The 15,160-nt window shown below is 40.0% G+C and overlaps 1 protein-coding gene across 1 annotated transcript; it reads right to left on the minus strand.

Annotated features, from left to right (window-relative positions):
• Nucleotides 1-913: 913 nt before the first annotated feature.
• Nucleotides 914-4,788, minus strand: LOC145161634 (ATP binding microtubule motor family protein). The gene is made up of 7 exons (XM_079081232.1): nucleotides 3,535-4,788; nucleotides 3,104-3,377; nucleotides 2,919-2,969; nucleotides 2,746-2,838; nucleotides 2,283-2,648; nucleotides 1,519-2,175; nucleotides 914-1,183 (listed from the first exon to the last, which is right to left on the minus strand). The coding sequence occupies exons 1-7, from the start codon at nucleotides 4,419-4,421 to the stop codon at nucleotides 1,142-1,144; spliced, it is 2,370 nt and encodes a 789-aa protein (XP_078937358.1). The 5' UTR covers nucleotides 4,422-4,788; the 3' UTR covers nucleotides 914-1,141.
• Between the last annotated feature and the right edge of the window lie 10,372 nt (nucleotides 4,789-15,160).

A 15,160-nucleotide genomic window follows, 5' to 3' on the forward strand; every position in this document is an offset into this window, starting at 1 on the left:
TACGACGAGTTGTTATCACAATAAAGGTGTGTGGCATGCCTTTGAAGAGCTTCCAAATCTTGAAGTAATCAATGCAACCACAAAATTTCACTAAATGTAATGGTCATGGAGTGATATTCAACTTTAGCAGAAGAACTAGAAACAGCCGATTCTTTTTTAGTTTTCCAAGAAATAGGTTTCGGCGTTGCGATGAAGCATGAATTTAGAAAGAGTCAATTATAATTGATACCTTGATATCATACATATTTTTTTCGTATAATTAATACTTATTCTTGTTCCAATAATAAATACCTATTCTTGTTCCAATAATAAATAGCTACATAGTAGAAACTTGGGCCTAATCTACATACACAAACTAATAAAAAGGGGTCATTTAACTTTTAAACCAATTTCATTATGCCAAATCAAGTCAAATGATCTAAAATGACAAAAATATACGTTACTATAATAGCTTGATTACCGAAACGTATAAACACAATTTATAGTAATTAAAACATATTCGAGAGAACAAATGAAATGTGTTTTTTACAATAAGAGAGGGATGAAAAGATTCACAAGGGATAATTTAGATCATATTGGTTTTATCGTATCAGAGACGGTGGAGCTTCTCAACAGAATCCAATGGGTCATGCATACTAATTATATATTCTAGATCCGCTTATGTTTTCAAAAAAAATTAGTTTTGCAATTTAAATTGTTGCCCGTAATTAATCAAATATAAACAAAAAGCCGTTGTGCAATTTTATTAAATATAGGACTTTGGTTGGGTTTGTGACCGTATTTGATGTGTTTTTGATTGTGACTAACCTCAATAAGACAAAAACTACAAATATTTGTCCAACTCAAAAAATGGAACTTGATAGTTGAGTCTACTCAAACATTTTTCTTTACTATTTTTGGATAAAGAAAGAAATTGTAAAGACATCAAGAGATGTTATAACTTATAAATATACACGAGGAGCATACACTCAATATTTAATTGAAAAAAAAAGCTACCAAACATCAACAATTCAGTTAACCTATATAATCCAAGAGACCTTATTCGACATAAATCATCAATTTCTAGAATACCAAAGTTTCCAATCTCTCCTAACTAAGCAATTCTCTATACTCTTGTTCGAGCTCGACTTCTATATTTCTTTCACAGCCTAAAAGATTCGGGTTTCTTACGAGCAAAACCTGGCTGAAGAAATTTAAACCACAAAACAATAATGCAAACTACATTAGTCACATAAAAATAAATAAATATTGTAGTCATATATATACAAGGGGTTGTTTCTTCCATCAAGTCATATACGAGTAAAGTAGTTAAATGGGTTCATGTCCTTCTCTATATCCCTTTTGGATAAAAGTAAACGACCATTTTACCCTTATATAAATAAAAAAAAAAAATACAAATTTCAAAATAATCAATTTTAACAATATTTTCACTTTTATCCTGAAAAAGGTTAGTGTCGTATAATAAGTCAAGTTTATTTATTTATTTATTTAATATTTAACTCGATAAGATCATCGTACCTGAAGAAGCATGGAGGGAGCAGGAGGAGCAGCAACAGGCTCTTTAGCAACATGACTCCGAGTTTTCCTCCCATTTATCGTAACAACCGATGGACTATTAGCCGTTGTTATATCCCAAAAGCTTCGTTTTTTATCTCTTGTCGCCGGAGAACAAAACCGACCACTAGGGCTCTTCAGTTCCCCCACCACCGCCGCCGTTGCCTCTTTAGGCGCGACTCTGTTTCTAACCTTCTGTGAAATTTCACGAATCAAATCGTCTTTTTGCTTTATCTGCAACCCGTAATCTTTCTTCATCTTCTCCATAGCCGCCTCTAACATTTTGATAGTTTGTTTAAGTTCCTGAACGTTTTCTTGGGGCGCTGCTGCTTTTTTCTTTGATTCGGGTGTGAAACAGTTGGTGGTTAAAAACGATGGTCGTGTCGTTCTTCGTTGTTTTTGTCGACAAGAAGTTGGAGGCGTTGTTAAGATGGATGATATTGTGGAAGGCGTAGGAGACGCGGCTGCTAAAGATTGCGCTTGAACCATTAAAAGCTTTTGTTGCTGTTTTGCTAATTGTGCTCTTAAATCGCGATTATCTTTTTGTAATTCCAGGAGGAGTTTTGCCTGATCTGTTTCTGAATTAGGTATTTGGGTAGTTTCTTCATTTGCTTCGTATGCCTGGAAATCAAGACCATAACAAAGTTAACAACAACTCATTAAGGTGTGTTTCGTTGGATGTAATGGAATGGAATGGACGATTCCATTCCAGGAATTTGGGAACAAACCTTAGTACGAATCTCCTTAGCTCTATCTGCCCAATGGAGTGTATTCTGAGTTTCACCAAACGAAAGATTACTTGGACTAATATTTGCAATCATGACAGTATTACAAGCACCACCAAGAGAGTCTTTAAGCAATTGAGTGAGCTTTGAGTTCCTATAAGGAACATGCTTCTTTCCTTCAACAAGAGCATTAATGCAACTACTAAGAGCAAGTAATGATCTGTTTATATTCGCACCCTCAAGTGATCTTAATGTTCTTTGATCTGTGGCTAGAGCCCTCTCTGACCCTGCTAAGTCAATAAGTGACAGCTTTCCCACTCTGTTTATAACATTCTTTGATTCATCTTTCACTCGATATTCAACCATTACCTGATCCAATACAAAATCTATAAGTTTCTACTAAATGCAATAAACAAGAAAATGAAAGTTGACCTCAAAATTCAAAGTCAACCACTACGAAATGTACCTGAAGAATTGCATGGGAACGTGAAGATGTTTCATTGGCTCGAGTTGGTTCTGTAGTCCGATTACGGTTTCCTTGTTGAAGCAACACCATCACCTATAAACATAATTAAAAAAAAATTCAAAATTCGTAATTATATTTATTGAAAGAATTTTTGTAGACAATAGAAAAAGCACCTCATCAGTAGAATAAGCTCGATACTGAGTGAGTCCTGCTGCCATGATCCCCTGAAACAAACTTCAAATTTTCAACCAAATTGTGACTAATAAAATGAAGAACGAAATAAAAATAGCATAATCTTTTGTATCTTGATGAAAGAAGGACGCTATTTCTTGTATATAACTCAAAAGGAAATGCTGACCTGTTTATCTTCTCTAAGGACCAAAGGGCGTCCAGGAGAAAGCAAATCTCTCACAGTTTCATTATAAACCTCCAAATATGACAAATGAACAACATGGTTTCCATCAAAGCTCCTTTGTCTAACTTTATAAAAAAGATCTTTTATGGCCAAAACCATTACACCTGGATTTTCAGCTGTGCCTAACATTGTGAATGTTTTACCAGCACCCGTTGCACCATAGCAGAAAACTGAACCATTTCTTCCTTGCAAAACTGCTTCAACAAGCTCTGATGTTCTGTCAAATTCGGAAAAAAAAAAATCAAATTTTGACCCCATTTCAATCATAAAAGAAGGATGGAGTAATGTTGGATAAGTTTTGAGATGGTATGATATAATTCTAAAGTATAAAATTGATATGATTTATGATAAAGAAAGGGAATTTAAATACTTACGAAGTGGAATAAACTTCATGTTGGGAAGATGAATCTGGGAATGAGGCATCAAAAGTGAAATGGCGACCACGAAGTCTTTTAAGCCTTAGATAATCATTCTCATTTGCAAATTCTGTCAAGTAAACTTCTTTTTGATTCACAATGCGTACACAAGATCTTGATCCAGCTTCCTTTTCTTTCTTGCTCAATGGTCTTACTCTTACAAAAACAAGAATCCTGCTACCTATCTTCCCTAGTTTTACAGTGACACCCTCTGATTCTGTTGCAGCAGCCCCTTCTCCTCCACCACCATCACCAACAGCACAGGTGGCGCCACAGCTACCGGAGACTTTCCCTTTTGGGTCTTGAGCCACATGAGAAGTTCCCATGGATAACTTTCTTGCCACTGTTGTAGACATCGCCCCTCTTCTTGGGGGGCAGCTAAATCCAACAATCTTCTCACCATTACCACCGCCACCACCACCACCACCACCACCCGCCACAGCTATGTTCTCCTTGGCATCCTCGTCCATGGAAGATGGTGGCTGTGGTAAGACGTAAGTCTTGGTGAATGTAGAAGAAATAGGCATAGAATTCTCCCTCATCACATGAGTCTCTACTGTTCGTGATTTCTTCTGATTTTCTGATTCTTTTCTGCAAGATCCAGCTCCGGCTAGAAGATCCACACTTGGATGTGTTGAAAATAAATTTGCGTCTGGTTTAGGAGAAGGGTTTCTGAAAGCAATTGATGATTGTTTCTGCTGTTCGTACAACTGGGTCAAAGCTTTCATCTTTTCTTTCAAACCGTGATGTGGATTCCTCAATTGATGATGATTCTGCAAATGGGTGTTCTCTTCCTCATTCCGATCATGAATCACATTCATGTGAGACCTAGTCGACACCGGCATTTTTTCCTAAAATCAACTGAAATTACTTACTTCCAAGACATACCCTTGTAGATTTCGACAACACCCACGCAATGAAAGCTCAAGAATCGAAGAAATCGCAGAAATGATTGAATCTTTGTCACTGATAATGCCCCAAAAAACCTAATACCTGGATCGGTGAAAATGAATGCCCTAGTTCTCGAATACAAGAAAGGGAAAAGATCTCAGAGGTGGGAAGGGGGAGTACTCCAAAATCTGCAATGTTTTGATTCGAAGCTGAAGACCAATTTGACTTGTGATCGTTGGGAGAGTTTACGGCGAAAGCGAAGTAGGAGTGTGGGAAAGGAAAAGGGTTTGTGATTTGAACTTTTTGAGAGGTGGGTGTAACGGTCAAATAGTTTAGACATATTAAACGGCCTGTTTACCTGTTATTAAATGGGTTGGACCATTTTGAACTTTATCTTTAAAAATCATATTCCAATATTCAATTCGGATCCTATGTCATTAATCAGGTTTTTAATAGTATTTTTTATTCTTTCGTCATTATGAAAGGAATCAGGATGATTATATATATTTTTTTTGTTTTCTAACTTTTATAAGCAACTCATTCAATGAATTCAAAATCAAGACATCTTAATCTATTTTTAAGATACATCCTTACTTCGATTTAAATGACTATTTTTTAACTTTTCTTATCATGTATAACTTTTACAAATTTTAAAAATTTTCATTGGCATCATCATATTATGCATAGTACATGTCGTATTTGTATATTGTATTTAGCCGAATCATATTATGCATAGTACATGTCGTATTTGTATATTGTATTTAGCCGAAGAAAAATAGGACACTTTAAAGTTATTACATTTTTGGGATTCAATGGACCAAAATTTGTCTTTATTGTATGGGCAAATCTGATATACTTTAGTAGATCAAATGGATATAAAAAAAAAGGGTAAATTACATTAATAGTCACTCGTGCACATGCCAAAAAACGTGTTTAGTCTCTATTTTCAAAAATTTACTCGGTCCGTCCATTGTTTGCTTAAAACTTGCACGTTTCGTCCCTTAAATGTGTTTTTGTTGCAAATGTAGTCCACGCCCCATTTGAAATGACTAAAATGTCATTGGATATTTATTTTTAATTAATCTAACATTATTTATTATTATTTACAACTTAAAAAAAACAACTATCTCTAATCTCTATCTCTCTCGGTTACGCTGAAAAATACCACAAGTCCACAACCACCTTCGATCTCTCTTTCTCTCTCTCTCTCTCTCTCTCTCTCTCTCTCTCTCTCTCTCTCTCTCTTCTTCAACACATACTCTTAGTTTCCCCAACCCATCTACTTCCTTCACTTACAAACCCTCACACTATTGTTACTGATCGAAGATAACAGAGTAACATAAAACACACACACACACATATGTGTCTGATGCTATATCGAGATAGATGCCAAGTGAGATGGAGATGTAGCACGATACAAAAAGAGAAATAGGCTGAAGAGACAAACTCGATGAAAATGGCAGTTCCCTCCTTCTTCGTCCTTCTCAAATCCAAAAATTGAAATCGATGAAGGTTTCAATTTTGATTTTGAGTTTCAGGTTCGGTTTGATTTTATTTCGATGGATTTGTCTTGGACCTGATTTCGATTGCAGAGAGATGTCGTGAACTCTTGATAGATTAAAGTTGGTAGCTTCGATGGTCGTTGGGGAAAGGGAAGGGGAATGTGTTTGCGGTGATAGGTGGTGGTGCCAGAGGAGTTCATGCTCACGTTGATATGTGGTGGTGTCGGAGGAACTGCAGGTTTCCAGCGACGGTGACGACTCCAACGAGGGCTTGAGGTGTAGAACGATGGCCTCATCGGTGGCTTCAGGTCTGTCATCGATGACAAAACCATGGATTTCTTCAAACCATTCTTCTCCTGTCCTGATCTCCACACCCTCCTCATCTGGTCATTGTATCACAAACAGAGCTTGGTGGGTTGCGATGGTAGCCTGGTTACTACACCGGAAAATCAAACCTATTGAGTGTCTGAGTCACCAAACTCTGATGTTATTCTCCGGCACTCGGAAAAGAAAGTAAGAGAAAGAGTAGATGTGGGTGGCCTCGCTGGAAAAAAAAAAGAGGAGGAGGAGTTGTTTAGGTGTTTGTCGAGAGTGAATGAGACAAAGGGAAGAAAAATGGGGAAAGGGAAGGGGAAGGGTAGGTCGGTGCATATTTATTTTCTTTTTTTTAATCTAAAAGCAATAAATAAAAATTAAAAAAGAAATTATTAAGAGAAAATCGTCTTTTTATGTCTGGAGGGATGAGGTGTAACTTTTAACCAAACGATGGACTGTCCGGATTAATTTTTTAAAACAGTGACTAAACACGCTTTCTGACATATGCACGAGAGACGATTGGTGTAATTTACCCTAGAAAAAAGCTTCTCATTTGATGAATTTAAAACATCACTTTTACATTTCCATTTATGTTGTTCATATCTTTGTTTCGTGTGTTCCACGGAGGAATTTGATCTCTTCAATCGCAGGATACCACTTAAATAACTATAATTGTGGCTATAGAGTCGAATAGATCGGGAATAGAGTTTGAGGTTGGGTTATATATATATATATATATATATATATATATATATATATATATATATATATATATATATATATATATAAGTTGTTGAGATTAAAAATAAATTCAAGATCTTGATATTCAACCTCAGCCACATAATTCACATATGCCGCTCTAACCCTATGGCGTACCGACGCGGCGGGTCAATTATAATCATAAATGACTATGTAGCGTCATCCATTCCTTTCACCTCTGCCACCTTCCCCACCACTACAACTGCTACCGCCACCACCACATCCACCACCTCTGCCACCAGCCGACACCACCATTGCCACCTCTGTCACTTATACCACCGTCAGCTCTGCACCACCACCTTTTCTGTCACCAATCGTTATAATAATATATGATTACTCAATCTGTGAACAGACATATATGTATAATCATTTATGATTAGGCATATACGTATAAACATGTATAATCATATATGATTATACTGATGGGTTTTATGCAAAACAAACAAACTTAAACTCTTAAGTGTGCATGCAACCCTAATAAAGATCTATGTTTTCACTATTGAATCTATAACTATGAACATCAAAAGGAAACCCTAAGAATGCTAGGCTATTTTCGAAAATACCAAATTAGGGTTAAGGATTACATACCTTGATTGTTATTTTAGTAATAACAAAGAACACCTTATTGTTGATCTCTTGGAAGCAAGCACCACAATTGTCGTGCCTCTAATGGGATCACACCCAAATTAGCAAGATGATGAATATAAAGAGAGGAGAGAAGATCCAAGTTTTCGTCCAAGGCTTCTTAAGGGAAGGAGTGTATGAAAATGTGAATGGCTAGGTCCTTTATATAGGTGAGGTAGCTTGGTGCCAAAGCTAGGGTTTAAGGGAGAAACCCTAATTCCCTTAGCTTGGTGACCAAGCAGCTCATTCCCCTCATTCAAGGGGCTTGGACGAAAACTCTTGGGCTTGCCCAAGTGATTTTCGTCAACCTCATCCAATGAGGTCCTTGGGCCTTCTTTCTTCAACTTTAAATAAATAACCAAACAGTCCCTGCACTTTTAATTAATCCAAATAATCCCAAAGTTAATTCCAATTAATTTGTGATTAATTACTAATTAAACAATATGATTTCTAATTAATATATTATTTTCATAATATATTACTAAATCATTTATTACAATTTATTACTCAAATAATAAATCAACCTCACTTTCTCCAAAATCATTTTGTCCAGTCGCTAGGTTTGAGGGCAACCCAAAAGGACTATGCTACTGTCAATTCAAGTATATACCAATTATGGTTATGAGCTTAGACAACTAATCCAACATATACATTTTACCATATAATCATTTATGATCAGGCATACTTCGTTGTTGCCGATATGCTGACGCGTGAAAGCGGCAAATGAGAAATATGTGGCTGAGGTTGAATCTCGAGATCGCTAATTTTTTTGAATCTCAAGTGAACCGTCCCATATATATATATATATATATATATATATATATATATATATATATATATATATATATATATATATATATATATATATATATATATATATATAAGTTTAAATTGGACAATTTGGATTATAATTAGGTATTCATGTAACAACCCAAAAACCAGGATAAAATTTTTCATTTTTAAACAAGAGTTACAATCATCAAATTGTTCCAAAAACCATTACATAGTAACAATGTCAAATCATCAGAGTAAACAATATCTAAAAGTGCAGAAAATGGTGAGGGGAGAATATTGTGCCATCACGCTGGGGCCTTTCCCTTAGTACCGGATATACCTAAAACCATAAATATAAACTGTAAGAAAAAGCTTAGTGAGTTTCCCTAAGTACCACATACCAAACATAAATAAGTTAGTGCTATGGGCCAAACCATAGTCTTACAAGTAATTTCATGCCGAGGGCCAAATCCCGATCTTCCATACAGTTGCCAGGGGCTAGATCATGGTCTTTCATATAAATGCCAGGGGCCACATCCTGGTCTTTCATACAATTGTCAGGGTCAAATCATGGTCTTTAATACCCATTTCATAAGTATAGCTAGCATGCTATATCACAAATAATGGGTCGGCCTTGGTGCCTTTGACCCATTGATACAGTGAGAAAACTCACCTCAATCCGCAGAACTGGAAGATCCCACACTAACACAAACAAATAACCTAATCAAAATTAGGTTATAAACCATATCTGTGGGTCTAAATCCCAAACCCAAACTCCTAGGATAGAAGTCCGTTTTACCCTTCCCATAATTGGCCTACCCAAACTTGGCCCAATAACAAAATAATGACCCCAAGGCCCATAAAGGCCCAACTCATGCTACTTAAGGTCCACTAATAAAATTATGAGGCCCACTAACAGTCCAAGGCCCAAAACCTAGCTAAGACCCAAAACTCTAAAGCCCAACCGAAGTCCAAAAGCCCACGAAGAGCCACAACGAGGCATACGCTCGGCGTACATGACCGCTTGCCAGTATGCGCTGCGTACCCCCTTGGTACGCTCAGCGTACTTGGCTGTTTGCCATCTTAAGCCATTTAGTGCTTAATCCATTCAGCCATAAGGTCCATCTTCCAGATCTAGTCCATTTTAGGGTTCTAATATACAAAGTTGGCAACTTTAATCCTTAACATGTCTTAATGGAACCCAACATCTATTTTTGTCCATCAAAGCTCATATTAAGGACTCAAATTCATGCATGGACTCATATCAACCATCACGATGGCATTTTTATGCATCAAGGGCAACAAAGAGACTGAGATCTAACATATCTAACTCATGGAGTTGCTCAAACTCACAAGGAGAACCCATGGGACCAAATAAAGCTCATAAACAACTCTAAACTCAAACTACCATAATGAATCATCAAGGTAAGAAATTTATACCTTCTTTAGCTCCAAAATTGATGAAGACTCTGGATCTAAAAGCTCAACCTCAACAAATGCTTGGTCTCCAAGTCCCTTCTTTTTTAGTACACATAAAAATGCCACAAAATCACTTCCGATGCTCAAAAACCCTCAAAGGATGAACTAGGGTTCCAATGGGACGTAATGAACACTGGAGGCTGATGAGGGTAGAGGTCCAAAGGCTATAGTGATGTTTAAATAGGGCTTATGCCCTAAAAATTAGGGTTTGGTCTTGGTTGCCTTACACCCTGCATACACCACGTACGCTCAGCGTACGTGGTTAAGCTCCCCGACTCCAAAACACACATGTACGCTAAGCATACTTAAACGTACGCCCAACGTACGTGTAACGACCCAAAATTCATAGCTAAAAATTTCATTTTAAATTAGGTAATGTATAAAAATAGTAATCTGAAAACATCGACCATATCATCTCGTCTCATAAACAAACATAAGTGCCAAAACATGTCATAGTAAAATAATGACAGAGTACAACTTCCAAAGATCTCATATGCGGAAAATCATAATGTGATGCGCTGCAATCATGCCGGCTCATTTCCTTTCGAAGAAGATGTACCTGAAACCAAAACTATAAACCGTAAGCACGAAGCTTAGTGAGTTCCCCCATCATACCACATACCATACAATAAACATAATGTTAGACATATCTGGGTGCCCGACCTACCCTGTTGAGCATACCTGGGTGCTCAACCTACCCATGTCATACATACCGGGGTGCCCGACCTACCCCTGTCAGGCATACCTGGGTGCCGGACCTACCCATGATAGGCATATCTGGGTGCCCGACCTACCCTCTGGTTTATTTCAACCGGTTACAGGGCTATTTCACCCCTACCACTACCACATAATATCAATTCATAACCATACATAAACATAATGTCATACATATCTGGGTGTCTGGCCTACCCCTTCGGTCTTATCAACCAGATACGAGGTCTATTTCACCCCTGCCACTACCACAAAATATTATAGCATACTAGCACATAAATGATAACAGATAGTGGCATACCAGACAATTATCACATAGATAATCATCTAACTACAAACTCCTACTAGTGGGTCGGCTTTGGTGCCTTAGACCCACTGCTATCGGGAAGGTAACTCACCTCGAATACTGGAAAGTAGCTGAATGGTCCCCAGCTCCGAATATCAAATCAATCCCCTAAATATAAAAGATTTCCTTAAGTACCTTTCCATGCTCATAACCCCTTAAGGGTCAACTTGGTCAAAGTAAAACTCAAAGTCAACACCCAGGTCAAAGTCAAAGTCAACATTCCGAGTTGACTTAACTCGCCGAGTTACTCTTTAACTCGCCGAGTTTCCATAAATCACATAATCGTGATATCACGATCCAACTCGTCGAGTTTTTCCTACAACTCGTCGAGTTCCTCTTTTCCCAATAGAGTCGGGACACTTCCAGAACAACTCGTCGAGTTCTCTTATGAACTCGTCGAGTTCCTCTGTCTGTCAACCTTCTTAATGCATTAAGTCCCTGTTCTTCAAACCAAGACCCTATCCTCTGGATCCAAGCTGAAAATACGTCTAGAAGGGTAAAGTTTCCAACTTTACTCATTAAGGACCTCTCCCCAACGCATAAAACTCAAACCCTAACCCAAAATGGCTTAGATCCAACTCCAAAAGCCATCAAAACTTCAAGATAGACCATGTGGTCATAGATCTGGACTCAAGGGACAAATTGGTCACGTAAAGCTCCCATGTTTACTTGCATGCATGACCTAATAGGGCTTAAAAGACCAAAATGATGGTCTAAAGGTTGCATGGGACTTCCATCGCCATAAAGTTGGCACCTTTATGCCATGAAGTCCCCTCAAGACCCTAGATATGAAGGGTTTGCCCAAATGGGACGTCCAAATCCCAACCATCTATATACTTGGACCAAAACATGAAAGAAAGCATCCTAAAACTAGATCTAAGCATGCTATGGACAAGATTGAAGCTTTATACCTCAGATAAATCAGAAATGAAGCCCAATTCCTGGATCTACTCTCCTCCCACACGTTCTTTCTCCTCTTTCAAGCTTCTTCTTCTTCAAACTCACCAAGGATGCATAAGATTAGCTTACAATCACCAAAAATGGCTTAGGGTTTCGAGATTAGTGTTTTGGACAGTGGAGGATGGAGATGAGGCCAACACCTTGGGTTAAGGTGTTTAACTAGGGTGCAAAACCATGGAATTAGGGTTTCATTTCTGCCAGCCTACTCGTCGAGTTGAGGCTCCCCAACTCGTCGAGTAGGTTTCCAAAACCCGCATTCCAATTCATTTCTACTCGACGAGTTTGGGGCCTCCAACTCGTCGAGTTTCTATACAATAGTGAATAATTATAAGTTAAATACATACCAGGAACCAAGTGTTACAATTCTCCCCCACTTGTCTCAGAATTCATCCTCGAAGTCTGCTGCGAATGGAAATAGCTCTGGGTAGTGCTCCCTCATCTCATCTTCTGGCTCCCACGTCCATTCCGAGCCCTTGCGGTGCAGCCACTGCACCTTCACTAGCTGCACGACCTTGTTCCTCAAGGTGTTCGCCTTCCGATCTAAGATTGCCACTGGTCTCTTAATGTAGTTCAGGCGGTCGTCTACCTGAATATCCTCCAAGGGCACAACTACCAAGTCATCCACCAAACACTTCCACATCTGGGAAACATGAAAGGTACTGTGGATCTAACTGAGCTCGACTGGCAGATCCAGTCGATACACAACCCGGCCCACCCGAGCCAAAATCCTGAACGGACCGATGTACTTGGTGCCCAGCATGCCCCGCTTCCTGAACCGAATGACACCTTTCCATGGTGACACCTTCAGGAGAACCATATCCCCCACCTGGAACTCTAGGTCCAATCGGGCTTGTCGGCATAGCTCTTTTACCGACTCTGAGCAGCCTGGAGCCTGCTGGATCAACTCAGTAGTCTTAAGTACCACCTCGGTACTCCCCAACTCTCTGACCGACCTCGCCCCAATAGATTGGGGTCCTACATTTCCTCCCGTAGAGCATCTCTAAGGGATGTCGATCAATGCTATTGTGATAACTTTTGTTATACAAAAATTCTGCTAATGGAAGATGCGTATCCCAACTCCCACCGAAATCTAGTACACATGCGCGTAGCATATCCTCTAGAGTCTGAATCGTCCTCTCACTCTGCCCATCCGTCTGAGCGTGAAAAGTTGTACTGAAGTGGAGACGAGTGCCCAACTCTTCATGAAACCGCTTCCAAAATCTGGAAGTGAAGCGAACATCTCGGTCTGACACTACCGAAACTGGCACCCCATGACGTGCCACTACCTCACGAATGTAGATCTCGGCTAACTTCTCAGCCGATATACTCTCCTGGATCAGGATAAAATGCGCACTCTTAGTCAACCGATCTATGATGACCCAAATAGAATCAACTCCACGTGCATTCCTGGGAAGCTTTGTGATGAAATCCATAGTGATGTCTTCCCATTTCCACACGGGAATCTCCAACGTCTGCATCTTTTCGTGAGGTCGTTGATGTCCAACCTTGACTTTCCTGCAAGTCAAGCACCGTTCCACATACCAGGCCACATCCCACTTCATCAGGGCCACCAGTAATCAGGGTGAAGATCTCGATACATCTTCGTCACCCCGGGATGGATGGAGAACCTAAGCTTGTGGGCCTCCTCCACCAGAACCTGACGTACACCGCCTAGATATGGCACCCAGACCCTCCGATGCAGGTTCAATAACCCACGCATATCATAATCAAAGAAAGCCACCTGACCCACAATGCACTCACTCTTTCGATGCTCTTCCTTCATAGCCTCTACATGTGCCTCTCGATTCTGCTCCAACAATGGAGTAATCATTGTCATCCTCAAGCATAAATCCTGAATCGTAGCCACGACCGCCTTGCGGCTGAGAGCATCGGCCACCACATTGGCCTTTCTCGGGTGATAAAGGATCTCACAGTCGTAATCCTTCACCATGTCCAACCAACGACGTTGTCTCATGTTCAGATTCGGCTGGTCCATCAGATACCTCAGGCTCTTGTGGTCTGTATACATAGTACAACGAACCCCATAGAGGTAGTGTCGCCAAATCTTGAGGGTGAAAACCACAGCCCCGAACTCCAAATCGTGCGTCGGGTAGTTCGCCTCGTGGGGCTTCAACTGCCTCGAGGCTTAAGCGATGACGCACTCTCTCTGCATCAATACTGCGCCTAAACCCGAGATACACGTGTCGCAGTATACTACAAAATCCTCGACGCCCGCTGGCAGTGTCAATATCGGTGCCTCACACAGCTTATGCCTCAAAGTCTCGAAAGCCGCCTGCTGCTCAGGTCCCTTTGAATATCACCGACTTCTTGGTCAGTCGGGTCAATAGAACGAATATCTTGGAGAAATCCTAGATGAATCTCCGATAATAACCCGCCAGACCAAAAAAACTTTGAATCTCAGATGGAGACCTCAGAACCTCCCATCTCATCACGACCTCTACCTTGGCCGGATCGACTAGAATACCCTTCTGGTTGACAAGGTGCCCCAGAAACTGCACCTCGCGTAACTAGAACTCGCACTTGGCGAACTTTGCGAAAAGTCTCTCCCTCTTCAATGTCTCCAGCACCTCCCTCAAGTGCTCTTCGTGATGCTCCTGTGTCTTGGAGTAAACCAAGATATCATCGATAAAGACTATCATAGACCGATCCAACATCGGTCTGAACACGCGGTTCATGAGATCCATGAACGTGGCAGGAGCATTGGTGAGCCCAAACGGCATCACCACGAACTCGTAATGACCATATCGGGTCCGAAAGGCTGTCTTCTGCATATATTCGTCCCTGAATCTCATCTGGTGATAACCCGATCACAGATCAATCTTGGAGAACCAAGATGCACCCTATAGCTGGTCAAACAGATAATCAATCCTCGGGAGGGGATAACGGTTCTTCACTGTTACCTTATTCAACTCCCGGTAGTCTATACACATCCGATGAGACCTGTCCTTCTTATTCACAAACAAAATCGGGGCTCCCCATGGCGAACTGCCCGGCCTGTTAAATCCCTTGTCTAATAGCTCCTGTAGCTGTGTAGACAACTTCTGCATCTCGGGAGGAGCCAACCGATACGGTGCCTTGGCTATCGGAGTCGCACCCGGAACTAGGTCAATCCTGAACTCCACCTGTCTCTCCCGAGGTACCCCAGGCAAATCCTATGGGAACACGTCCGGATACTCCCACACAAATGGTACCTCATCTATGG

Source organism: Lactuca virosa, chromosome 1 (assembly GCF_052849685.1).
Source record: "Lactuca virosa cultivar CGN04683 chromosome 1, Lactuca_virosa_CGN04683_v6, whole genome shotgun sequence".
Taxonomy (NCBI): domain Eukaryota; kingdom Viridiplantae; phylum Streptophyta; class Magnoliopsida; order Asterales; family Asteraceae; genus Lactuca; species Lactuca virosa.